This window comes from Mesoplodon mirus (genome assembly GCF_964341445.2).
Source record: "Mesoplodon mirus genome assembly, chromosome: 3".
Classification (NCBI taxonomy): Eukaryota; Metazoa; Chordata; class Mammalia; order Artiodactyla; family Ziphiidae; genus Mesoplodon; species Mesoplodon mirus.
This window is the reverse complement of record NC_138978.1, coordinates 117942757-117969263: the sequence shown is the minus strand read 5'-3', so window position 1 is coordinate 117969263 and position 26507 is coordinate 117942757. Positions and strand designations below refer to the sequence as shown.

Here is a 26507-nt window from a genome sequence, read left to right as displayed (position 1 = left end):
TTCTAATTTCATTCTTTTACATATAGCTGTCCAGTTTTCCAAGCACCACTTATTGAAGAGGCTGTCATTTCTCCACTGTATATCCTTGCCTCCTTTACCAAAGATAAGGTGACCATATGTGCGTGGGTTTATCTCTGGGCTTTCTATCTTGTTCCATTGATCTATATTTCTGTTCTTGCGCCAGTACCATACTGTCTTGATTACTGTAGCTTTGTAGTATAGTCTGAAGACAGGGAGACTGATTCCTCCAGATCCGTTTTTCGTTCTCAAGATTGCTTTGGCTATTCGGGGTCTTTTGTGTTTCCATACAAATTGTGAAATTTTTTGTCCTATTTCTGTGAAAAATGCCATTGGTAGTTTGATAGGGATTGCATTGAATCTGTAGATCGCTTTAGGTAGTAGTATCATTTTCACAATAGTGATTCTTCCAATCCAAAACACTGTGTATCTCTCCAACTGTTTGTATCATCTTTAATTTCTTTCAGCAGTGTCTTATAGTTTTCTGCACATAGGTCTTCTCTCTCCTTAGGTAGGTTTATTCCTAAGTATTTTATTCTTTTTGTTGCAGTGGTAAATGGGAGTGTTTCCTTAATTTCTCTTTCAGATTTTTCAGCATTAGTGTATAGGAATGCAAGAGATTTCTGTGCATTACTTTTGTATCCTGCTACTTTACCAAATTCATTGATTAGCTCTAGTAGTTTTCTGGTAGCATCTTTAGGATTCTCTATGTATACTATCATGTCATCTGCAAACAGTGACAGTTTTACTTCTTTTCTGATTTGGATTCCTTTTATTTCTTTTTCTTCTCTGATTGCTGTGGCTAAAACTTCCAAAACTATGTAGAATAATAGTGCTGAGAGTGGGCAATCTTGTCTTGTTCCTTATCTCAGTGGAAATGGTTTCAGTTTTTGGGTTTGTCATATATGGCGTTTATTATGTTGAGGTAAGTTCCCTCTATGCCTACTTTCTGGAGGGATATTTATCAATTTTCTTTTTTAAAATTTTAAAAATATATTTTATTTATTTATTTTTACATCTTTATTGGAGTATAATTGCTTTACAATGGTGTGTTAGTTTCTGCTTTATAACAAAGTGATTCAGTTATACATATACATATGTTCCCATATCTCTTCCCTCTTGTGTCTCCCTCCCTCCCACCCTCTCTATCCCACCCCTCCAGGCGGTCACAAAGCACAGAGCTGATCTCCCTGTGCTATGTGGCTCCTTCCACTATCTATCTACCTTACGTTTGGTAGTGTATATATGTCCATGACTCTCTCTCGCTTTGTCACAGCGTACCCTCCTCCCTCCCCATATCCTTAAGTCCATTCTCTAGTAGGTCTGTGTCTTTATTCCTGTATTACCCCTAGGTTCTTCATGACATTTTTTTTCTTAACTTCCATATATATGTGTTAGTATACGGTATTTGTCTTTCTCTTTCTAACTTAGTTCACTCTGTATGACAGACTCTAGGTCTATCTACCTCATTACAAATAGCTCATACCCTGAGAAAACCATAATTCAAAAAGTGTCATGTACCAAAATGTTCATTGCAACTCTATTTACAATAGCCCAGAGATGGAAACAACCTAAGTGTCCATCATTGGAAAAATGGATAAAGATGTGGCCCGTATATACAATGGAATATTACTCAGTCATAAAAAGAAACGAAATTGAGCTATCAATTTTCTTTTGAATTTTTTCAAAAGCTTTTTCTGCATCTATTGAGATGATCATATGGCTTTTCTCCTTCAATTTGTTAATATGGTTTCTCACATTGATTGATTTGCAGGTATTGAAGACTCCTTGCATTCCTGGGATAAACCCCACTAGATCATGGTGATCCTTTAATGAGTTGTTGGATTTTGTTTGCTGGTATTTTGTTGTGGATTTTTGCATGTATGTTCATCAGTGATATTGGCCTGTAGTTTCCTCTTTTTGATGACAGCTTTGTCTGGTTTTGGTATCATGGTGATGGTGGGCATGTAGAATGAGTATGGGAGTGTTCCTCCCTCTGCTACGTTTTGGAAGAGTTTGAGAAAGATAGGTGTTAGCTCTACTCTAAATGTTTGATAGAATTTGCCTGTGAAGCCATTTGATCCTGGGCTTTTGTTTGTTGGAATGTTTTAATCACAGTTTCAATTTCAGTGCTTGTGATTGGTCTGTGTATATTTTTATTTCCTCTGGGTTCAGTCCTGGAAGGTTGTGCTTTTCTAAGAATGGGTCCATTTCATCCCAGTTGTCCATTTTATTGGCATATAGTTGCTTGTAGTAATCTCTCATGATCCTTTGTATTTCTGTAGTGCCAGTTGTTACTTCTCCTTTTTCATTTCTAATTCTGTTGATCTGGGTCTTCTCCCTTTTTTTCTTGATGAGTGTGGCTAATAGTTTATCAATTTTGTTTATCTTCTCAAAGAACCAACTGTTAGTTTTAGTGATCTTTGCTATTGTTTCCTTCATTTCTTTTTCATTTATTTCTGATCTGATCTTTATGATTTCTTTCCTTCAGTTAACTTCGGGTTTTTTTTTGTTCTTCTTTCTCTAATTGCTTTAGGTGTAGGTTAAGTTGTTTATTTGAGGTGTTTCTTGTTTCTTGAGGTAGGATTGTGTTACTATAAACTTCCCTCTTAGAACTGCTTTTGCTTCCTCCCATAAGTTTTGGGCCATCCTGTTTTCATTGCTATTTGTTTCTAGGTATTTTTTGATTTCCTCTTTGATTTCTTCAGTGATCTGTTGGTTATTTAATAATGTATTGTTTAGCCTATATGTATTTTATATTTTACAGTTTTTTTCTTGTAATTGATATCTAGTCTCATAGCATTGTGGTCTGGAAAGTTATTTGATACAGTTTCAATTTTCTTAAATTTACCAAGGCTTGTTTTATGACACAGAATATGATCTATCCTGGAGAATGTTCCATGAACACTTGAGAAGCAAGTGTATTCATTGTTTCTGGATGGAATATCCAATAAGTAGCAATTCAGTCCATCATGTTTAATGTATCATTCAAAGCTTGTGTTTCCTTATTTATTTTCATTTTGGTTGATCAGTCCATTTGGGAAAGTGGGGTGTTATCGGTCCCTAGTATGACTGTGTTACTGTCGGTTTCCCCTTTTATGGCTGTTAGCATTTGCCTTATGTATTGAGGTCCTCCTACGTTGGGTGCAGCAATATTTACAATTGTTATATCTTCTTCTTGGATTGATCCCTTGATCATTATGTAGTGTTCTTCTTTGAATCTTGTAATAGTCTTTATTTTAAAGTCTATTTTGTCTGATATGAGAATTGCTACTCCAACTTTATTTTGCTTTCCATTTTCATGGAATATGTTTTTCCACCCCCTTGCTTTCAGTGTGTATGTGTCCCTAGGTCTGAAGTGGGTCTCTTGTATACAGCTTATATATGGGACTTGTTTTGGTATCCATTCAGCCAGTATATGTCTTTTGGTTGGAGCATTTAATCCATTTATATTTAAGGTAATTATTGATATGTATATTCTTATTACCACTTTCTTAACTGTTTTGTTTTTGTCATTGTAGGTCTTTTGTTTCTCTTGTTCCTTTATTATTTGTTGTAGAGCTGGTTTGGTGGTCATTAATTCTCTTAGCTTTGCATGTCTGTAAAGCTTTTATTTATTTTATTTATTTTATTTTTATTTTTTTATTAGTTTCTGCTTTATAACAAAGTGAATCAGTCATACATATACATCTGTTCCCACATCCCTTCCCTCATGCATCTCCCTCCCTACCACCTTCCCCATCCCACCCCTCCAGGCGGTCACAAAGCACCGAGCTGATCTCCCTGTGCTCTGCAGCTGCTTCCCACTATCTATCTCCCTTACATTTGGTAGTGTATATGTGTCCAGGCCTCTCTTTCGCTTTGTCACAGCTTACCCTTCCCACTCCCCATATCCTCAAGTCCATTCTGAAGTAGGTCTGTGTCTTTATTCCCGTTTTACCCCTAGGTTCTTCATGACATTTTTTTAAAAAAATTCTGTATATATGTGTTAACATACGGTATTTGTCTTTCTCTTTCTGACTTACTTCACTCTGTATGACAGACTCTAGGTCTATCCACCTCATTACAAATAGCTCAGTTTCGTTTCTTTTTATGGCTGAGTAATATTCCATTGTATGTATGTGCCACATCTTCTTTATCCATTCATCTGATGATGGACACTTAGGTTGTTTCCAGCTCCGGGCTATTGTAAATAGAGCTGCAATGAACATTTTGGTACATGTCTCTTTTTGAATTATGGTTTTCTCAGGGTATATGCCTAGTAGTGGGATTGCTGGGTCATATGGTAGTTCTATTTGTAGTTTTTTAAGGAACCTCCATACTGTTCTCCATAGTGGCTGTACCAATTCACATTCCCACCAGCAGTGCAAGAGTGTTCCCTTTTCTCCACACCCTCTCCAGCATTTATTGTTTCTAGATTTCTTGATGATGGCCATTCTGACTGGTGTGAGATGATATCTCATTGTAGTTTTGATTTGCATTTCTCTAATGATTAATGATGTTGAGCATTCTTTCATGTGTTTGTTGGCAGTCTGTATATCTTCTTTGGAGAAATGCCTATTTAAGTCTTCTGCCCATTTTTGGATTGGGTTGTTTGTTTTTTGCTCTTGAGCTGCATGAGCTGTTTATAAATTTTGGAGATTAATCCTTTGTCAGTTGCTTCATTTGAAAATATTTTCTCCCATTTTGAGGGTTGTCTTTTGGTCTTGTTTATGGTTTCCTTTGCTGTGCAAAAGCTTTGAAGTTTCATTAGGTCCCATTTGTTTATCTTTGTTTTTATTTCCATTTCTCTAGGAGGTGGGTCCAAAAGGATCTTGCTGTGATTTATGTCATAGAGTGCTCTACCTATGTTTTCCTCTAAGAGTTTGATAGTTTCTGGCCTTACATTTAAGTCTTTAATCCATTTTGAGCTTATTTTTGTGTATGGTGTTAGGGAATGATCTAATCTCAAACTTTTACATGTCTCTGTCCAGTTTTCCCAGCACCACTTATTGAAGAGGCTGTCCTTTCTCCACTGTACATTCCTGCCTCCTTTATCAAAGATAAGTTGGCCATATGTGCGTGGGTTTATCTCTGGGCTTTCTATACTGATCCACTGATCTATCTTTCTGTTTTTATGCCAGTACCACACTGTCTTAATTACTGTAGCTTTGTAGTATAGTCTGAAGTCAGGGAGCCTGATTCCTCCAGCTCCGTTTTTCGTTCTCAAGATTGCTTTGGCTATTCGGGGTCTTTTGTTTTTCCAAACAAATTTTGAAATTTTTTGTTCTAGTTCTGTGAAAAATGCCAGTGGTAGTTTGAGAGGGATTGCATTGAATCTGTAGATTGCTTTGGGTAGTAGAGTCATTTTCACAATACTGATTCTTCCAATCCAGGAGCATGGTATATCTCTCCATCTATTTGTATCATCTTTAATTTCTTTCATCAGTGTCTTATAATTTTCTGCATACAGGTCTTTTGTCTCCTTAGGTAGGTTTATTCCTAGATATATTATTCTTTTTGTTGCAATGGTAAATGGGAGTGTTTTCTTAATTTCACTTTCAGATTTTTCATCATTAGTGTACAGGAATGCCAGAGATTTCTGTACATTAATTTTGTATCCTGCTACTTTACCAAATTCATTGATTAGCTCTAGTAGTTTTCTGGTAGCATCTTTCGGATTCTCTATGTATAGTATCATGTCATCTGCAAACAGTGACAGCTTTACTTCTTCTTTTCCAATTTGGATTCCTTTTATTTCCTTTTCTTCTCTGATTGCTGTGGCTAAAGCTTCCAAAACTAGGTTGAATAAGAGTGGTGAGAGTGGGCAGCCTTGTCTTGTTCCTGATCTTAGTGGAAATGGTTTCCGTTTTTCACCACTGAGGACAATGTTGGCTGTGGGTTTGTCATATATGGCCTTTATTATGTTGAGGAAAGTTCCCTCTATGCGTACTTTCTGCAGGGTTTTTATCATAAATGGGTGTTGAATTTTGTCGAAAGCTTTCTCTGCATCTATTGAGATGATCATATGGTTTTTCTCCTTCAACTTGTTAATATGGTGTATCACATTGATTGATTTGCGTATATTGAAGAATCCTTGCATTCCTGGAATAAACCCCACTTGATCATGGTTTATGATCCTTTTAATGTGCTGTTGGATTCTGTTTGCTAGTATTTGGTTGAGGATTTTTGCATCTATGTTCATCAGTGATATTGGCCTGTAGTTTTCTTTCTTTGTGACATCCTTGCCTGGTTTTGGTATCAAGGTGATGGTGGCCTCGTAGAATGAGTTTGGGAGTGTTCCTTCCTCTGATATTGTTTGGAAGAGTTTGAGAAGGATGGGTGTTAGCTCTTCTCTAAATGTTTGATAGAATTCGCCTGTGAAGCCATCTGGTCCTGGGCTTTAGTTTGTTGGAAGATTTTTAATCACAGTTTCAATTTCAGTGCTTGTGATTGGTCTATTCATATTTTCTATTTCTTCCTGAGTCAGTCTTGGCAGGTTGTGCATTTCTAAGAATTTGTCCATTTCTTCCAGGTTGTCCATTTTATTGGCATAGAGTTTCTTGTAGTAATCTCTCATGATCTTTTGTATTTCTGCAGTGTCAGTTGTTACTTCTCCTTTTTCATTTCTAATTCTATTGATTTGAGTCTTCTCCCTTCTTTTCTTGATGAGTCTGGCTAATGGTTTGTCAATTTTGTTTATCTTCTCAAAGAACCAGCTTTTAGTTTGGTTGATCTTTGCTACCGTTTCCTTCATTTCTTTTTCATTTATTTCTGATCTGATCTTTATGATTTCTTTCCTTCTGCTAACTTTGGGATTTTTTTTGTTCTTCTTTCTCTAATTGCTTTAGGTGCAGGGTCAGGTTGTTTACTCGAGATGCTTCCTGTTTCTTAAGGTGGGATTGTATTGCTATAAACTTCCCCCTTAGAACTGCTTTTGCTGCGTCCCATAGGTTTTGGGTCGTCGTGTCTCCATTGTCATTTGTTTCTAGGTATTTTTTAATTTCCTTTTTGATTTCTTCAGTGATCACTTCGTTATTGATTAGTGTATTGTTTAGCCTCCATGTGTTTGTATTTTTTACAGATCTTCTCCTGTAATTGATGTCTAGTCTCATAGCATTGTGGTCGGAAAAGATACTTGATACAATTTCAATTTTCTTAAATTTACCAAGGCTTGATTTGTGACCCAAGATATGATCTATCCTGGAGAATGTTCCATGAGCACTTGAGAAAAATGTGTATTCTGTTGTTTCTGGATGGAATGTCCTATAAATATCAACTAAGTCCATCTTGTTTAATGTATCATTTAAAGCTTGTGTTTCCTTATTTATTTTCATTTTGGATGATCTGTCCATTGGTGAAAGTGGGGTGTTAAAGTCCCCTACTATGAGTGTGTTACTGTCGATTTCCCCTTTTATGGCTGTTAGTATTTGCCTTATGTATTGAGGTGCTCCTGTGTTGGATGCATAAATATTTACAATTGTTATATCTTCTTCTTGGATCGATCCCTTTATCGTTATGTAGTGTCCTTCTTTGTCTCTTCTAATAGTCTTTATTTTAAAGTCTATTTTGTCTGATATAAGAATTGCTACTCCAGCTTTCTTTTGATTTCCATTTGCATGGAATATCTTTCTCCATCCCCTTACTTTCAATCTGTATGTGTCTCTAGGTCTGAAGTGGGTCTCTTGTAGACAGCATATATATGGGTCTTGTTTTTGTATCCATTCAGCCACTCTGTGTCTTTTGGTGGGAGCATTTAGTCCATTTACATTTAAGGTAATTATTGATATGTATGTTCCTATTCCCATTTCCTTAATTGCTTTGGGTTCATTATTGTAGGTATATTCCTTCTGTTGTGTTTCTTGCCTAGAGAAGTTCCTTTAGCATTTGTTGTAAAGCTGGTTTGGTGGTGCTGAACTCTCTCAGCTTTTGCTTGTCTGTAAAGGTTTTAATTTGTCCATCAAATCTGAATGAGATCCTTGCTGGCTAGAGTAATCTTGGTTGCAGGTTTTTCTCCTTCATCACTTTAATTATGTCCTGCCACTCCCTTCTGGCTTGTAGAGTTTCTGCTGAGAGATCAGTTGTTAACCTGATGGGGATTCCCTTGTGTGTTATTTGTTGTTTTTCCCTTGCTGCTTTTAATATGATTTCTTTGTGTTTAATTTTTGACAGTTTGATTAATATGTGTCTTGGCGTATATCTCCTTGGATTTATTCTGTATGGGACTCTCTGTGCCTCCTGGACTTGATTAACTATTTCCTTTCCCATATTAGGGAAGTTTTCAACTATAATCTCTTCAAATATTTTCTCAGTCCCTTTCTTTTTCTCTTCTTCTTCTGGAACCCCTATAATTCGAATGTTGGTGCGTTTAATGTTGTCCCAGAGGTCTCTGAGACTGTCCTCTGTTCTTTTCATTCTTTTTTCTTTATTTTGCTCAGCACCAGTTATTTCCACTATTTTATCTTCCACCTTACTTATCCGTTCTTCTGCCTCAGTTATTCTGCTACTGATCCCATCTAGAGTATTTTTCATTTCATTCATTGTGTTTTTAAATGATGCTTGATTCATCTTTAGTTCTTCTAGGTCCTTGTTAACTGTTTCTTGCATTTTGTCTATTCTATTTCCAAGATTATGGATCTTGGAAATAGAATCTTGGATGAGCTTTACTATCATTATTCTGAATTCTTTTTCAGGTAGACTGCCTATTACCTCTTCATTTGTTAGGTCTGGTAGGTTTTTATCTTGTTCCTTCACCTGCTGTGTGTTTTTCTGTCTTCTCATTTTGCTTATGTTACTGTGTTTGGGGTCTCCTTTTTGCAGGCTGCAGATTCGTAGTTCCCGTTGTTTTTGGTGTCTGTCCCTAGTGGCTAAGGTTGTTTCAGTAGGTTGTGTAGGCTTCCTGATGGGGGGTACTAATGCCTGTGTTCTGCTGGTTGAGGCTCGATCTTGTCTTTCTGGTGGACAGGTCCACGTCTGGTGGTGTGTTTTGGGGTGCCTATGGCCTTATTATGTTTTTAGGTAGCCTCTCTGCTAATGGGTGGCGTTGTGTTCCTCCCTTGCTAGTTGCTTGGCATAGGGTGACCAGCACTGTAGCTTGCTGGCCTTTGACTGAAGCTGGGTGCTGGTGTTGAGATGGAGATATCTGGGAGATTTTCGCTGCTTGATATTCTGTGGAGCTGGGAGGTCTCCTGTGGACCCGTGTCCTGAAGTTGGCTCTCCCACTTCAGAGGCACAGCACTGACTCCTGGCTGTAGGACCAAGAGCCTTTCATCCACCCGGCTGCTGAAGACATACTCTCTTCCCCACTCTAGATGCGAATAAACTATAACCAGAAGCAATCTTTGTAACCAAGGGCCATCCACCCTTAGCTAGGCACCGTCACCCTCAGTTTCCCTCTAGCCGAAGACACAGTATTTCCCAGTGAATGAGTGTGCGAATGTGCTGTAAAGCTTTTAATTTCTCTGTCAAATTGGAGTGAGATCTTTGCTGTGTAGCATAATCTTGGTTGTAGGTTTTTCTCCTTCATCACTTTAAATATGTCCTGCCACACCCTTCTGGCTTGCTGAGTTTCTGCTGAAAGATCAGCTGTTAACCTTATGGGGATTCCCTTGTATGTTATTTGTTGCTTTTTCCTTGCTGCTTTTAATATTTTTTCTTTGTATTTAATTTTTAGTAGTAGTTTGGTAAATATGTGTCTTGGCATGTTTCTCCTTGGATTTATGCAGTATGGGACTCTCTGTGCTTCCTGGACTTGATTGACAATTTCCTTTTCCATCTTTGCTATCATTACTCTGAATTCTTTTTCAGGTAGACTGCCTATTTCCTTTTCATTTGTTAGTTCTGCTGGGTTTTTACCTTGCTCCTTCATCTGCTGTGTGTTTCTCTGTATTCTCATTTTGCATAACTTACTGTGTTTCAGGTCTCCTTTTTGCAGGCTGCAGGTTCATCATTCCCATTGTTTTTCATGTCTTCCCCCATTGGCTAAGGTTGGTTCAATGGGTTGTGTAGGCTTCCTGGTGGAGGGGAAGTAAGCACAGCTAAGCATTCTTCTAAAAAATAAGAAATAAAAGAGGAGTTTGTGGATTACACCAATGTCAGTTGGCTGGCTGTGATCCTGGAGTATAGTTATGCAGCATGTCACCATGTCACCCTTGAGAGAATTCCAGTGAAGGGGACATGGGATCTCTATTTTTGCAACTTTCTGTGAATCTATATACAATTTCCAAAGAAATAGTTAAGTACAAAAGAAATAGAAAAGGATAAATCTGGGAGGACCTCAATTAGGAATGAACCAGAAAAGTTTTCACAGCTGATATGTTAGTGTACAAGTAGCTACAGGGAGTACACATCAAAGTGCCTTAATTCACAAAAGGGAAGTTATCAGTTCATATTGCTGGGAAGGATATTAGGATGAGGAGGGGGCACGTAGAATTAAAAAAGAACTATAGGAACGAGGATTTCAGGGTCTGGGAGCATGGATTCACCACCACTGTTTCAATCTCCTTCATCCCCACCAGTCTCCACTCCTTTTCAGGATGGGTATCCTCACCTCTTAGACCTCTCCATGTGGTAAGGTCCTTGGCCAGGTGGACCCATCTGGGGGTCCATCCCATTAGGGATGTTTTCAACTATAATCTCTTTAATATTTTTCAGACCCTTTATTTTTCTCTTCTTCTTCTGGGACCCCTATAATTCAAATATTGGTGTTGTTCCAGAGGTCTCTAAGAATGTCCTCCATTCTTTTCATTCTTTTTTCTTTATTCTGCTCTGTGGTAGTTATTTCCACTATTATATTTTTCAGGTTACTTATCCACTCTTCAGCCTCAGTATTCTGCTATTGATTCCTTCCTGAGAATTTTTAATTTCATTTATTGTGTTGTTCTTCATTGTTTCTTTGCTCTTTAATTCTTCTAGGTCCTTGTTAAACATTAAACATTTCTTGTATTTTCTCTATTCTATTTCCAAGATTTTGGATCATCTTTGCTTACTGGTATGAGTTAGAATCTGATTATTGCACTCAGGAGATTTACAGGGGAAGTGAAGCACAAGGCAGTCAAGTTCAGGTGTGTTGTGTCACACCTGGGCAGGCACAGTGTGCTCCCCTCACTGTGTCCCAGCAAACCAGGCACTTGGCATTTGTTAACTCCTTAAGCCACACAACAAGCAGGTAACACCAGTACTATTAGTATCCTCATTCCTTTTACAGAGAGAAGGAAACTAGGGCTCAGAGAAGGTAACCAACTGGCTTAAGGTCACAAAATTTTGGGGAGCAGAGCTAGAGTTTAAACCCATGAAGCCTGATTTCAGAGTGGTCAGCACAAGCATTATGCAAAAGGACTAATAGCCAAGGGTAGAATTCTTTCCCTGAGTCTTTGTGGAACTTTCCCCAGCGTCATTCCTGTTTCCACTCACACGCTCTTCCCACCTTGTGCTCATTGGGTCCCTGGGGTTAGCCACTTCAATAGCCATGTTTATCACTCTCTCAGGCTGTGCTCTAGCAGGAGTGCATTCCCTGGGTGCACCTCTCAGAAGATGCCACGTCCCTCTATGCAGCAGGTGGGGTTAGAGACCTGGCCATCTTCCAAGGTTGTTGAGTGTGGAGGGCCAGGGTCCTACCCTCAACCTCAGGGTGTTGTTTCTTGGTGGTATAATGCTGGAAAATAAGAAACAAACCAAAAACTACCAAGAAACAAGGAGAAGAAAGTCTTGCACAGCAGAGGAACACATTTACTTGTCAGTTCATGGCTTCAGCTCTCAGCCCCATAGTGGTGAATATGGTGGAGATGGTGGATGTAGTGGCCTGGGTAGTGCCCTTGGTGCCTCGCTCTGGGGGTGGGCAGGGTGGTGGGCATTTAGGAGGACAGGGCTTGGAACATGGCTTGGGAGGGCAAGGAGCTGGGCAGGGGCATGGTGGAGGGCACAGTGGGGGGCATGAGGGACACAGGGGACACTTCGGTGGTGTTGGGCACTTTTCCTGTGGGCACTTTTCAGAGCACCGTTGCAGCAGCTTCTTTAAACATCTGGGCTGGCATTTAGTCTCACACCTTTGTTCACACCTGGGATCACATTGCTTGGGCTCATTCTTGGGTTCACTAAGTTTTTTTTGTTTTATTTTATTTTATTTATTTATTCTTTTACAACTTTATTGGAGTATAATTGCTTCACAATGGTGTACTAGTTTCTGCTTTATAACAAAGTGAATCAGTTATACATATACATCTGTTCCCATATTCCTTCCCTCTTGCGTCTCCCTCCCTCCCACCCTCCCTATCCTACCCCTCCAGGTGGTCACAAAGCACCGAGCTGATCTCCCTGTGCTATGCGGCTGCTTCCCACTAGCTATCTACCTTACGTTTGGTAGTGTATATATGTCCATGCCTCTCTCTCCCTTTGTCACAGCTTACCCTTCCCCCTCCCCATATCCTCAAGTCCATGCTCAAGTAGGTCTGTGTCTTTATTCCTGTTTTACTCCCAGGTTCTTCATGACGTTTTTTCTTTTTCTTAAATTCCATATATGTGTGTTAGCATATGGTATTTGTCTTTCTCTTTCTGACTTATTTCACTCTGTATGACAGACTCTAGGTCTATCCACCTCATTACAAATTGCTCAATTTCGTTTTTTTTTATGGCTGAGTAATATTCCATTGTATATATGTGCCACATCTTCTTTATCCATTCATCCGATGATGGACACTTAGGTTGTTTCCATCTCCGGGCTATTGTGAATAGAGCTGCAATGAACATTTTGGTACATGACTCTTTTTGAATTATGGTTTTCTCAGGGTATATGCCTAGTAGTGGGATTGCTGGGTCATATGGTAGTTCTATTTGTAGTTTTTAAAGGAACGTCCATACTGTTCTCCATAGTGGCTGTACCAATTCACATTCCCACCAGCAGTGCAAGAGTGTTCTCTTTTTTCCACACCCTCTCCACCATAAACCAGACCAAAAGACAACCCTCAGAATGGGAGAAACTATTTGCAAATGAAGAAACTGACAAAGGATTAATCTCCAAAGTTTATAAGCAGCTCATGCAGCTCAATAGCAAAAAAACAAACAACCCAATCCAAAAATGGGCAGAAGACCTAAATAGACATTTCTCCAAAGAAGATATACAGACTGCCAACAAACAAATGAAAGAATGCTCAACATCATTAATCATTAGAGAAATGCAAATCAAAACTACAATGAGATATCATCTCACACCAGTCAGAATGGCCATCATCAAAAAATCTAGAAACTAGGTTTGTTTTTATCATCACTAGACATTCCTTCTTGATTTTCTGAGCCCTGCAAAGAAATACGTGACAGGTTATGTGTGGGAGACCACATTGCAAGGTGGGAGAGGACCAGTACAGCCTTCCCACACACACCTCCTGCCCTGCCCATTCTTGTTCTTAAGAAAGCCTTTCCTGGGATGTGTTCAGGCTCTAGAATAAATTCTAATCTAAGGGCTGTCCTCTTGTCCTTGAAGTGCATTGATGACAACATTTCTTGATCTCTCCACCATTGCTATGCTTTCTTTTCACTTATTCTTGTCTCCATTCCATAGCCCCTAGCAGGAGTTCTTAACCTTAGTGTCCTTAGGCCCAACCCCCCAACCCAACCACATTTAACCATATATTTATCAATATAATTGGTATCTTCTGTAACCCCATGTATTTTATTTCATTCATTTTAAAACATTATTCTGAAGAGCCCCTAAGCTTGATTGGACTTCTAAATTCATCCATGGCACGACAACACTTTTAAAGAACTCTTGTAAGGGCACCTCCCTATCCCTCTGGAGATGGAATGGGAGGATATATTAGTGGGCTTGGGGGCCTATGACACTTCTTCCAATTCTATGTCTTGCCTAAGCCCTCAAAACCTTGAGAACTGCTTTTGTCACTTGAGGACTGAGCATGGAAAAGAGTTGAATTCCTACCATGGCTGGACTCCCATGGACCACTCTAGGAACTCTTCCCCCTGGTGATTAGGGTAAGGGAAGAAGTTAAGAGAAGAGGAGATAAACTGGGAAATTCTAGTTTCTCTGAAAATATGAAAGTTGGAGCCACAAAATATGATTTTAGGGAGTAAATCCTTTTCCCCTCTGTTGAGTTTTGCTCTGAGCTAGGTCTTCCTCTATAGACTGTTTGACTTCTGGATATGGACAGGACTTTTCTGTCTCTGACAATACTTGCAAGTTGGATCTAATTGGCACATCTTTGATTGCCTTTAGCAATATAAAAATAAAATTTTAAAATCTAATTTTGTTTTAAAATCAGTATGGCTCTCTGGAGAGACAGATCATTACATTGAACTCCAAAATGGTTAAGAATCACTCTTTCAAATGAGGTGTAGCTAGATCCTGCTACTGAAAATGAGAGGAAACTTTCACCAAAATATAGGCATTATTTCAACACTGTTCAATGCCTGGGATACTGTGGGTCACCCCCAGAAATGAGAGGTAAAAGAGGGGGCATTTCCAGTTGTCCACATGCAACTCACCCCTTTGAGTTGGTATTGAACTTGACAAGTAGTTGAGTGAGGTTGATGTTATGGCTGTGCCTGGGAAGGTGGATTTTCCCCTCTGGTTCTTCTGCCCAGCTCTGAAGAAGACAGAGTGGGGGGAAGGGGGAGCCCCACTTGTGACCTCATCACTGCATCATCAAGTCGTGATTGTTGTGTGACTCCAGAGCTCCCATCTCAACTGAAGCCCTTGAATAGGAGAATAGGCTATGATTAATACCTCCTTTGCTGTGCTGTCCTCTCCCAGGGCCCTCAAAATTCATGCTGGTGAAATCAGGCTACCATGAAGGGAAGTAAACTCTAAGGATAGGGAGACTCATTGTTGCTAGGAGCAGAAAAGCTCTGTTTACACCTGATCTCTCTTTCCTCACCCAGTCTCCCAAATTTTAACTCCTTTGAACTTGCCCATTTTTCATCTTTCTAGGAGAGCTCCCCTGATTGATCACAGCCATTTTGACGCTCCTGTCCCCACTATATTTTTTAAAATTAATCAATTAATTAATTAATTTTTGGCTGTGTTGGGCCTTCGTTGCTATGTGCAGGTTTTCTCTAGTTGCGGTGAGCGGGGGTTACTGTTTGTAACAGTGCGTGGGTTTCTCATTGCAGTGGCTTCTCTTGTTGCAGGGCATGAGCTCTAGGCACACAGGCTCCGCAGCTACTGTTGTGACACACAAGCTTATTTGCTCCGTGACATGTGGGATCTCCCTGGACCAGGCTCGAACCCATGTTCCCTGCATTGGCAGGCGGATTCTTAACCACTGTGCCACCAGGGATGTAGCCCCACTATGTTTTTAACATGAAATTCTGAAACCTCTTTTTACCACTCCACACTCCCTGGCTCAAATCCAAGGATTATCTTAGCTCTTTTTCTCAATGTCTCTGCCTAAAATTCACTGTTTGTTGGATTCTGTGATTGTTTTTTTCAATCAGGGTGTGGCCACCCCTTGATATCTAAGGTAGATGCTGCCTATTCTTAAGAAATTGAGTTTGATGCTCCTGACCAGTCCTTACCTGTTGGGCTAACCTCAGATCCTGTCTTAGAGTAGAAAGGTCTGCCTCTGTGAAAGTTCCTTCCTTGTTTTTTCAAAGGCCTAGCCAGTGGGTCTTTGTGGTTTCAATAGGGGTGTGTCTGGGGTGGTAATAGGAGTGGAAAGTCAATTTGGCCTCAGAGACACATGGTGCCTTGAACTCTGGTCCAAGACATTCATCTTGGCAGTCATTCACTGAGGAATCATGAGTGACTTTTGGTTAAAATTGTGATATGATCATGTCTCAGGTGTTGTAAGAGCTGTGACAAAGTGAGAGAGTGACATGGACATAAATACACTACTAACTATAAAATAGATAGCTAGTGGGAAGCAGCTGCATAGCACAGGGAGATCAGCTCGGTGGTTTGTGACCACCTAGACGGGTGAAATAGGGAGGGTGGGAGGGAGGGAGACGCAAAAGGGAAGAGATACGGGAACATATATATATACATATATATATCTATGTATAACTGATTCACTTTGTTATAAAGCAGAAACTAACACACCATTGTAAAGCAATTATACTCCAATAAAGATGTTAAAAAAAAGTGCAGGATGGTTTGGAGTATGGAGTTGTGGAGTGTAAGTTGAACTAAGCTGTTCAAAGAAATTATAAAAATATCCATGTCTGAAGAAGGCAGTGGTGGTGGGAGAAAGAGGGTACCAATGAAAGAAACGTCATCAGAGAGGCAAATTTATGGGGTCTGGTTAGTGGAAAGTTAAGAAGAAAATTAAGAACTCAGAGGACTCCCAGGTGCTATTGTTCATGGGCACTGAGGAAACAGAACAGGTTGTGTTTGAAGAAGATGAGTTTGAGTCTGAGAATTTTGTGTTTTCAGTGAAGCATGTTGAATGGTTATTGGAAAGATGGATCCTTGTGCTGCTGGGCAGACCTGAGATCCTGAGTTCACTTCAGCACAACACATGTTTATGAGTGGATGAGAGTGAGCTGGTCCAGAGAGAGAGGACTGGGGGAGAGAAGAGAAAAGGTAATGGGGAGGATGGGGTATCCCAATGCAGGGTTTATTTGGTATTCACAGTGGATAAAGAATGTCATAAAACCCAAATGAACCTAAATGAAGCGTGACGGTAACCAGAACTGAACCCCCTGTCCCTGGGATAATTGGTGTTATATCCATTGTCTTGGTGCAGCCCAATCCTCTCATTTTCTTCCTTCTGTCATTTTATTTAAGAGCACTATCTCTTCAAAGCTGTTGAAAAGCAGTTCTTACACTCATTTCAGGAGTCCCAGCTCCACCTACTGTTCTGCTCTGGACCGAAGTTAGCAATCTGGTTATGGAGAAGTTAGTCATTTGTGACAGTGGTGTCAAAGGATGTAGTGATTTCTACTGGCCGTTGTCTGGCTGTTGTCATCTTCCTCTCTCTCCTTTCTCCCCTCTCCTATTTCTTGCTTAAGAAATTCACACTAAGTGAAAGTCTATCACTCATTGGACTGTCAACAGGACAGCATCTTAAAAACCCTTCTTTAAAGGGTTTCATTTAGTAACAGCTATCCACTTATGTTTGGCTTAGGATTTGGTTGGCAGCTAGCTGGCAGCAAGGCACGACTGAGATGAAACACAGAACAGGCTGCTTGAGTGGCTGGGTCTCAGAAGGAGAGAGACTGGAAGGGGAGAGGAGTGGGTGTCAAGGCTCCCAGGTTGAGAGTGAGGACTCTAGAGTCAGATCCCCGGGTTCAAGTCCTGCCTTTATCATTTACTTACCAAATGACCCCTAGTACCTGACTTAAACTTTCTAAGTTTCAATTCCTTCAAGAGTAAAATGTGATAATAATAGCACCCACCTTAAGATAATATGTGATTTATATTGAGTGCTTATAAGATGCCAGGGATTTTTCTAAGTACAAAGCCTACACTTCCATCCATCCTCCTGCCTCACTGTACTTGTAGGTTGTTGTGAAGACTGAATAAGATTCTATGTTTGAACAGCCCCCAATAAATGTTCACTATACATATGAGTTATTATTTTTCATTGCTTTCCTGGCTTTGTCTTCTCTTGGCTTGTAGGATCTCTCTCTGCCTGTCTTTGACCTATCTCTCTTACCTCCTGATATTGGCCCTGAAATCCCACTTCTCCATATCATTTTTGTGTGCCTTCCAGCCAAAGTTCCTGGTGGTCTAATCCAGGAAGATTAGATATTTCAATACTAGCTGTTAATGGATGATTTCATTTTTGAGTAAGGAGAATTGATATAAACGTTATTGAAAAAAGATAGTATTTTAAGCATTCACTAAGGCCCAAAAAGTCAGTGAACCATTCAGTGGTCTCTCCTTGTGAAACTGCAGGCCCTGTAGTTCTGTATATTTTACCAGGCCAGGGAATTCTACATGTCAGAAATTTTAACCTCACTTGCAATCCCCTTCTCTGCTTTTTAGATGAAGTCTTTTTTTTTTCCTGTCTTTTTCTGTCTCTCTGTGTGATTCTTGTTGAATAAGCAGGACTCATAGGATAAAGTCAGAAAAGAACTCTATTCCTTCCATTGGTGCCTCTTCAAACACTCTCTGTGGGGCTGGCTTTTTCCTTCCTCTTGGGATGTAATCTCTAGCAGATGTCAGTGACTTTTAGGATCCTGCTTAGACAATAAGGAGTTCTTCCAAGAAGAAGATATAAAAATTGTAAATATTTATGCACCCAACTTAGGAACACCTCAATACATAAGGCTAATGCTAACAGCCTTAAAAGGGGATTTGACACAAACACAATAATAGTAGGGGATTTTAACAACCCACTTTCACCAATGGGCAGAATAACCAAAATGAAAATAAATAAGAAAACACAAGCTTTAAATGACACATTAAACAAGATGGACTTAATTGATATTTATAGGACATTCAATCCAAAAACAACAGAATACACATTTTACTCAAGTGCTCATGGAACATTCTCCAGGATAGATCATATCTTGGGTCACAAATCAAGCCTTGGTAAATTTAAGAAAATTAAAATCATATCAAATATCTTTTCTGACCACAACACTATGCGACTAGATATCAATTACAGGAAAAAAAACCCTGTAAAATATACAAACACATGGAGGCTAAACAATACACTACTAAATAACCAAGAGATCACTGAAGAAATCAAAGAGGAAATCAAAAAATACCTAGAAACAAATAACAATGAAAACAGGGCGGCCCAAAATGTATGGGATGAAGCAATAGCAGTTCTAAGAGGGAAGTCTATAGCAACACACTCCTACCTCAAGAAACAAGAAAAACCTTAAATAACAACCTAAACTTACACCAAAAGCAATTAGAGAAAGAAGAACAAAAAAATGCTGAAGTTAGCAGAAGGAAAGAAATCATAAAGATCAGATCAGAAATAAATGAAAAAGAAATGAAGGAAACAATAGCAAAGATCAGTAAAACTAAAAGCTGGTTCTTTGAGAAGATAAACAAAATTGATAAACCATTAGCCACACTCATCAAGAAAAAAAGGGAGAAGACCTAGATCAACAGAATTAGAAATGAAAAAGGAGAAGTAACAACTGACACTGCAGAAATACAAAGGATCATGAGAAATTACAACAAGCAACTATATGACAATAAAATGGACAACCTGGAAGAAATGGACACATTCTTAGAAAAGCACAGCCTTCTGAGACTGAACTAGGAAGAAATAGGAAATATAAACAGACCAAACACAAGCACTGAAATTGAAACTGTGACTAAAAGTCTTCCAACAAACCAAAGCCCAGGACCAGATGGCCTCACAGTCGAATTCTATCAAATATTTAGAGAAGAGCTAACACCTATCTTTCTCAAACTCTTCCAAAACATAGCAGAGGAAGGGACACTCCCAAACTCATTCTACGAGGCCACCATCACCCTGACACCAAAACCAGACAAAGATGTCACAAAAAAAGAAAACTATAGACCAATATCACTGATGAACATGCAAAAATCCTCAACAAATACTAGCAAACAGAATCCCACAGCACATTAAAAGAATCATACACCATGATCAAATGGAGTTTATCCCAGGAGTGCAAGGATTCTTCAATACACGCAAATCAATCAATGTGAGAAACCATATTAACAGACTGAAGGAGAAAAACCATATGATCATCTCAATAGATGTAGAAAAAGCTTTTGACAAAATTCAACAGCGATTTATGATAAAGACTTCCCAGAAAGTGGGCACAGATGGGACTTACCTCAACATAATAAACGCCATATATGACAAACCCACAGCCAACATCTTTCTCAATGGTGAAAAACTGAAACCATTTCCACTGAGATAAGGAACAAGACAAGGTTGCCCACTCTCAGCACTATTATTGTACATAGTTTTGGAAGTTTTAGCCACAGCAATTAGAGAAGAAAAAGAAATAAAAGGAATCCAAATCAGAAAAGAAGAAGTAAAACTGTCACTGTTTGCAGATGACATGGTAATATACATAGAGAATCCTAAAGATGCTACCAGAAAACTACTAGAGCTAATCAATGAATTTGGTAAAGTAGCAGGATACAAAATTAATGCACAGAAATCTCCTGCATTCCTATACACTAATGCTGAAAAACCTGAAAGAGAAATTAAGGACACATTCCCATTTACCACTGCAACAAAAAGAATAAAATACCTAGGAATAAACCTACCTAAGGAGACAAAAGACCTGTACTCTGAAAACGATAAAACATTGATGAAAATAATCAAAGATGACACCAACAGATAGAGAGAAATACCAGGTTCTTGGATTGGAAGAATCAATATTGTGAAAATGACCCTATTACCCAAAGTGATCTACAGATTCAATGCAATATCTATCAAACTACCAATAACACTTTTCACAGAAGTAGAACAAAAAATTGCACATTTTTTATGGAAACACAAAAGACCCCGAATAGCCAAAGCAATCTTGAGAAAGAAAAACGGATCTGGAGGAATCAGTCTCCCTGTCCTCAGACTATACTACAAAGCTACAGTAATCAAGACCATATGGTACTGGCACAAAAACAGAAATATAGATCAATGGAACAATTGGTCTATCAATTTTTATCCTGGAACAATCCTGTTCCAGGATAGAAAGCCCAGAGATAAACCCACGCACACACGGTCACCTTATCTTTGATAAAGGAGGCAAGAATATCCAATGGAGAAAAGACAGTCTCTTCAATAATTGGTGCTGGGCAAAGTGAACAGCTATATGTAAAGAAATGAAATTAGAACACTCCCTAACACCATACACAAAAATAAATTCAAAATGAATTAAGACCTAAATGTAAGGCCAGTCCCAAAAAACTCTTAGAGGAAAACATAGGCAGACACTCTATGACATAAATCACAGCAAGGTCCTATTTGACCCACCTCCTAGAGTAAGGGAAAAAAAACCCAAAAATAAAGAAATGGGACCTAATGAAACTTAAAAGCTTTTGCACAGCAAGGGAGACCATAAGCAAGTTGAAAAGGCAACCCTCAGAATGGGGGAAATATTTGCAAATGAAGCAATGGACAAAGGATTAAATTAATCTCCAAAACATACAAGCAGCTCATGCTGGTCAATATCAAAAAAAAAAAAAAAAAAACCAAACAACCCAATCCAAAAATGGGCACAAGACCTAAATAGACATTTCTCCAAAGAAGATATACAGATTGCCAGCAAACACATGAAAGGATGCTTAACATCACTAATCATTACAGAAATGCAAAACAAAACTACAATAAGGTATCACCTCACACGGGTCAGGATGGCCATCATCAAAAATCTACCAACAATAAATGCTGGAGAGGGTGTGGAGAAAAGGGAACCCTCTTGCATTGTTGGTGGGAATGTTAATTGATACAGCCACTATGGAGAACAGTATGGAGGTTCCTTAAAAAACAAAAAATAGAACTACCATACAACCCAGCAATCCCACTGCTGGGCATATGCCCTGACAAAACCATAATTCAAAAAGGGTCATGTACCACAATGTTCATTGCAGCACTATTTACAATAGTCAGGACATGGAAGCAACCTAAGTGTCCATTAAGCAATGAATGGATAAAGAAGATGTGAGACATATATACAATAGAATATTACTCAGCCAGAAAAAGAAATGTAATTGAGCTATTTGTAGTGAGGTGGATGGACCTAGAGACTGTCATACAGAGTGAAGTAAGTCAGAAAGAGAAAAACAAATACCGTATGCTAACATATATATATGGAATATAAAAAAAGAAAAAAGGGCTCTGAAGAACGTAGGGGCAGGACAGGAATAAAGACGCAGATGTAGAGAATGGACTTGAAGACACGGGAAGGGGAAGGGTAAGCTGGGATGAAATGAGGGTGTAGCACTGACATATAAACACAAACAAGTGTAAAATAGGTTGCTAGTGGGAAGCAGCCACATAGCACAGGGAGATCAGCTCAGTGCTTTGTGACCACCTAGAGGGGTGGGATAGGGAGGGTGGGAGGGAGACACAACAGGGAGGGGATATGTTGATATATTTATACATATAGCTGATTCACTTTGTTGTACAGCAGCAACTAACACAACAATGTAAAGCAATTATACTCCAATGAAGATGTTTAAAAAAATAAAGAGTTCTCTGGTTCCTGTTTTCATAAACAATCTTATTTCAATAATCAGAAGGTGTATTTCCTGGAAGATTATATTTCCTTCTGTTTCCCACTTGAGACCAGAAAGGAGAGCATCTTCTCTATGTGCTATTTGGAGTGTCTCCTCTTCCTCACTCACCTGACAGCCTCTGGTTTTGGGGGGAGGGCTTGCAAAGGGAGAAGAGAGGAGGGAGAGGAAGGTTCTTACCTGACTGATACTGTTCTGCACTGACATAGGGGCTCTCTGGGTTTGGCAGGTGGTTAAAGCTGACCTTTTCTGTGGTGGGAAACTTGAATATGTTCTTCAGCCCCTTCTGCCCCTCACCTTGTTGGGGTTTTGATTGCAGCATCCTTCAATATTGGCAAACATATCTGCAACCTGCTCCTTCAGCGCCTGGGCATTGGGCAGTTCTCCAGATTCTCTCTGATGGGATTTTACCTGCAGGTAGACCTCTTGTATAGGATTTTCCACAGCCTGGATATCCAGCTCTTCCTCTGTGGCCCATGTGAAACACTCACAATCCTCCCCTTTCACTGTGCATCAATTATGATTGGTGATTTTCTCCTGATGTTTATGTAGATTTGCTTGTTCATTATGAATTAGGTGAGGGAAGTTCCATGATGTCCTCATGGACACGGTTCGGTATTTATCCAATTTGTCTTTACTGCAGCATTTGATACTGTTGTCGTCTTTTTTACCCCTCTCCCCTTGGGTTCCTCTATTACCTGGATGGTGTCCCATTTCTCTGGCCTCTTCTACCCTCCTCCACAACCTGTTCTTCCTCTGCTGAATCCTTTCAATGTCACCTGGCTCCTTTCACTTTACATATTTGCTGTTGATCTCATTTCCCACCATTGCTATAACTACCACCGCTACCTCAAAGAATTCCAAAGCCTCGGTCTTCCCTCTTCTCCAGGTCCAAATGTTAACATCCATTGGATGTACTCTGGTGCTTCCAACTGCTGTCATAAAATCAGAATTCATCACTTTCTGCATCTTTTCTAACATGCTCCTCCTGTGTGCTCCAACTCTGTGAATAGCATCCCTATTCACCAAGATCTCTAAGCCAGAAACTTGGGGTCATGCCAGCCTCTTGCCTCCCACTCAACCTTACACAAAATGTGCCACTGGGATCTGCCAGTTCTATTTCCAAAACCACAGGCTACTGACCCAGGCCAGTGAATACCTCTCTTGAGTCAGTCCCCTATCACCCTCACAGTCACTGCTGTTGCCTTCACTGAGGTTGTCATTGTCACAGGTCTCCCAGAGTGCCCACTTGAATTCATATTATACAGCACTGTCACAGTGAATTTTATAAAACCGAAGTCTAATTTTACAACTGAATTTAAGATGAGGTCCCAGATTGTTAGTTGGGTCTGCAAGATTCTTTCAGCTCAGTCTTTTATACTTACCATAGATTCTGGAGCTAAACTGCTTGTGGTTCCCCAAATGTGCTGGGCATTTTTGACTCTGTGCTTTTTCTCTTCCAGTCATCTCCTCCCTCTATGTTCTTCCAACCTTGAACTCACAGAGTGTGATTTACCTGACCCTCCCAGGCTGTTAGTTGCCTGAGCCAAGCTCATGATAAGATTTTATCCCTCTATTTTGTAGTTATTTATTCATTTATTTTTTTGCTGTGCTGCATGGCTTGTGGGATCTTAGTTATGTGACCAGGGATTGAACCTTCCACTTGGCAGTGGAAGTGTGGAGTCCTAACCACTGGACTGCCAGGGAATTCCCTCTGTATTTTGTAATTATTTATTTCCCAATTCCCCTCAAATGATGGGCTAGTCCAGAGTTCAGGAACCACTTATTTTTATATCTGTACCCCTAGTGCAAGGCCCAACAAGTCTTAGTCACTCAATAAACAATGCTTATTGTCGGTGAAGAGATGCAGTTACATTATTTCGATAGTTTTGCCATTGCTTGTCTCTCAAACTGGAATGTCCTCCCCCTTTTGTCTGGTTAATATTTATTTTTGTCACCTCTGGACTCATCTTGAAAACCTTACCTTCCATGCAGACCTCCCTGTCCTCCCCCACTCCCCACTATAGTCATGAGAGTATAGTGACTTCCCCAGTGCACTCCCAACAGCTTGAGGTCCTCACCTGTTCTGCTGGGAGATAATGACTGTGTATATTTCTGTCTCCTGACTCACACAATGCCCTGCTTCATGGAAGGGCTGTCTTGTTATTCTTTTCATTTTACTGCTGGCTCATGGCTGGTATATAATAGACACTCAATGAATGTTTGGAGAATAAACAAAAGGACATACAAGACAAAATCTAGCAGGGGAGTTAAGACTGAAGTGAACTCTCTGTCAGAGGAGAAGGATCCAGCTTCATGTGGGTGGAGATTGTAATGAGGAGATCTGTCTCTAAAGGTCAGCTTCCAAGATCAATATAGCTGTATCAGTCCCAGAGACCCCAGGAGGTAGGCACCATAGGGCCTTATGCGCTGGATATCCTAGACCATTCAGATTGGTCCAGGACAAACCCCCATCTGGTTGAGGGGTCCACGTAGAGATGCTCACATATCAGGCTCCAGCCTTAAGTCTCAATCGTCTCTTCCCTGCAGCTGGTGTCTCCCTTGCCCTGAACCTCCCCCCAACCCCCCAATACACACAAAAATCCCTTGCCTGGTGAGGCCTTCTTCAGGAGTAATGGGAGGACATGGGATTGGGTAGAATTGGAAGACATGTGGGCTGTGAAATAGTGGGTAGGTGGGAGTAATTCTCTTGAGGGAAGCCCCCAGCTCCCTCCACTGTGACCTGAATTCTCCTCAGGGCTCTTCCTAAGGCCCTCAAACCAACTTCTCTTTCCTGTGTGCTCCCGTGGCTCTATCGCCTTCCCAGCTCCCTGCAAGGGGGGATAACTTGGGTCTCACTGGGACAGATGTTTTAATGGAGAGATGAAGAGAAAAATCCTCTATGTGCTGTGAGTGCCCCCTGCAGGTTCAATCTCTGGGCATGGAATAAAAGACTGAGGACTAGTTTCCTTCACTAAATGTGGGACTGCAAAGTCAGGAAAATCTGGGGGGATTTTCAGATGATTTAAGACAGTTCTTGTCAATTCCTGAACCAGGTTTGATTTAAAAGTTCTTCATATTTTTTAATAAAATGGAGGAAATATAGAACTCATTTTCTTAATGATCTTCTTCTACCACCAGGAGGCAGCACGGGTTGGGACAGCAGCAGGGAGAGCCAGTCCTTCCTGGTCAGGGGACAGGAGGAGAGGAAGGAAGTGCACATCTTGCTCCTGGGATGATGCCGAGAGTACTTTTGTTTAATCCCGGTTGTTTCCTAGGAAGGATCTGGGAAGAGTCACTTAAGCACCAGTGGAAAGCCAGTGGACTGTGCAGGTTTGGAGCTCATGAGTGTTGGAATTTTGTGGGGTTGTGGGGTGCTCCTGGTATGGAGTCGGGGAAGGAGATGCAGGAGGTGAGCCTTGTCTGGATTTGGGGGGTGTTGGCTTCAGATGCTACCATATCTTCCTCAGTGGGCATTCCTGCTGGCTCTGTGGGCACTGCACTTGGGGCATCCATGCTGGCTGGGAAGAGTGGGCTGGGCTCAGGGATCTGGGAGAATGGTGGGTGGAGGGCTTTCCTTTGTTACTACAGTGATAAGACCTCTCTTTCAGTTCTAAGGCAACCTTGCAAGAAAGAGGAGTCCTTCATTTGTAGGCTAGGAACTCACGATTTAAACAATATCCACGAAGGAGACTAAGCCCAAGGATCCAGAGAGGAAGAGAGTGGCACCTTGTCTGCTCTCATGTTTTTTTACCCTCTGTGATTACCATCTTTCCATTGGATTTGGCCACAAACACAGGAACCACCACAGTCACAACTACCAAAAATCCAATTCAGAGTGTGGATACTGTGCTCATCCTTGGGGGTGCTTATCATTGCGTTTGTCCTGTCAGGTCCACTTTTTTTTTGTGGGCTCCTTACAGGAAGAGGAATATTGTCATTCTGGACTCGAAATGAAAGAGATGAAGATGGGGCAGAACCAGGAAATTGGGCCATGCAAAAAATGCTTGAAAAACAGGGTTACTAGGGATGGCTAACCTGAAGAAGAGAATATTTGGGAGGGTAAGGAACTGTTTATGGAATCTGTATTAGTTTTGTGTTGCTGCATAACAAATCACACAATTTAGCAGCTTAAACAATTGGCGTTTATTATCTCATTGTTTCCATGGGTTCAGGGTCTGGGCATGGCTTAGCTGGGCCCTCTGCTCAGGGTCTCACAAGGCTGTAAACAATGTGTTGGCTCTTGTGTGCCTTTCTGGAGCTTGGGGTCCTCTTCCAAGCTCACTCTGTCATTGGCATGATTTAGTTCCTTCCAGTTGTAAGACTGAAGTTCTCAGTCCATAGAGGGCACTGACAGTTCCCTGACACCTGGCCCTGTCCA

General features: G+C 40.3%; 1 protein-coding gene across 1 annotated transcript; it reads right to left on the bottom strand.

Moving 5' to 3' along the window:
- Positions 1 to 11727: 11727 nt before the first annotated feature.
- LELP1 (late cornified envelope like proline rich 1) lies at positions 11728 to 23593 on the bottom strand (the record flags this gene model as incomplete). Its single annotated transcript, XM_082612185.1, has 4 exons — positions 11728 to 12089; positions 14488 to 14588; positions 22424 to 22593; positions 23512 to 23593. The coding sequence occupies 4 exons, from the start codon at positions 23591 to 23593 to the stop codon at positions 11732 to 11734; spliced, it is 711 nt and encodes a 236-aa protein (XP_082468311.1). The 3' UTR covers positions 11728 to 11731.
- Between the last annotated feature and the right edge of the window lie 2914 nt (positions 23594 to 26507).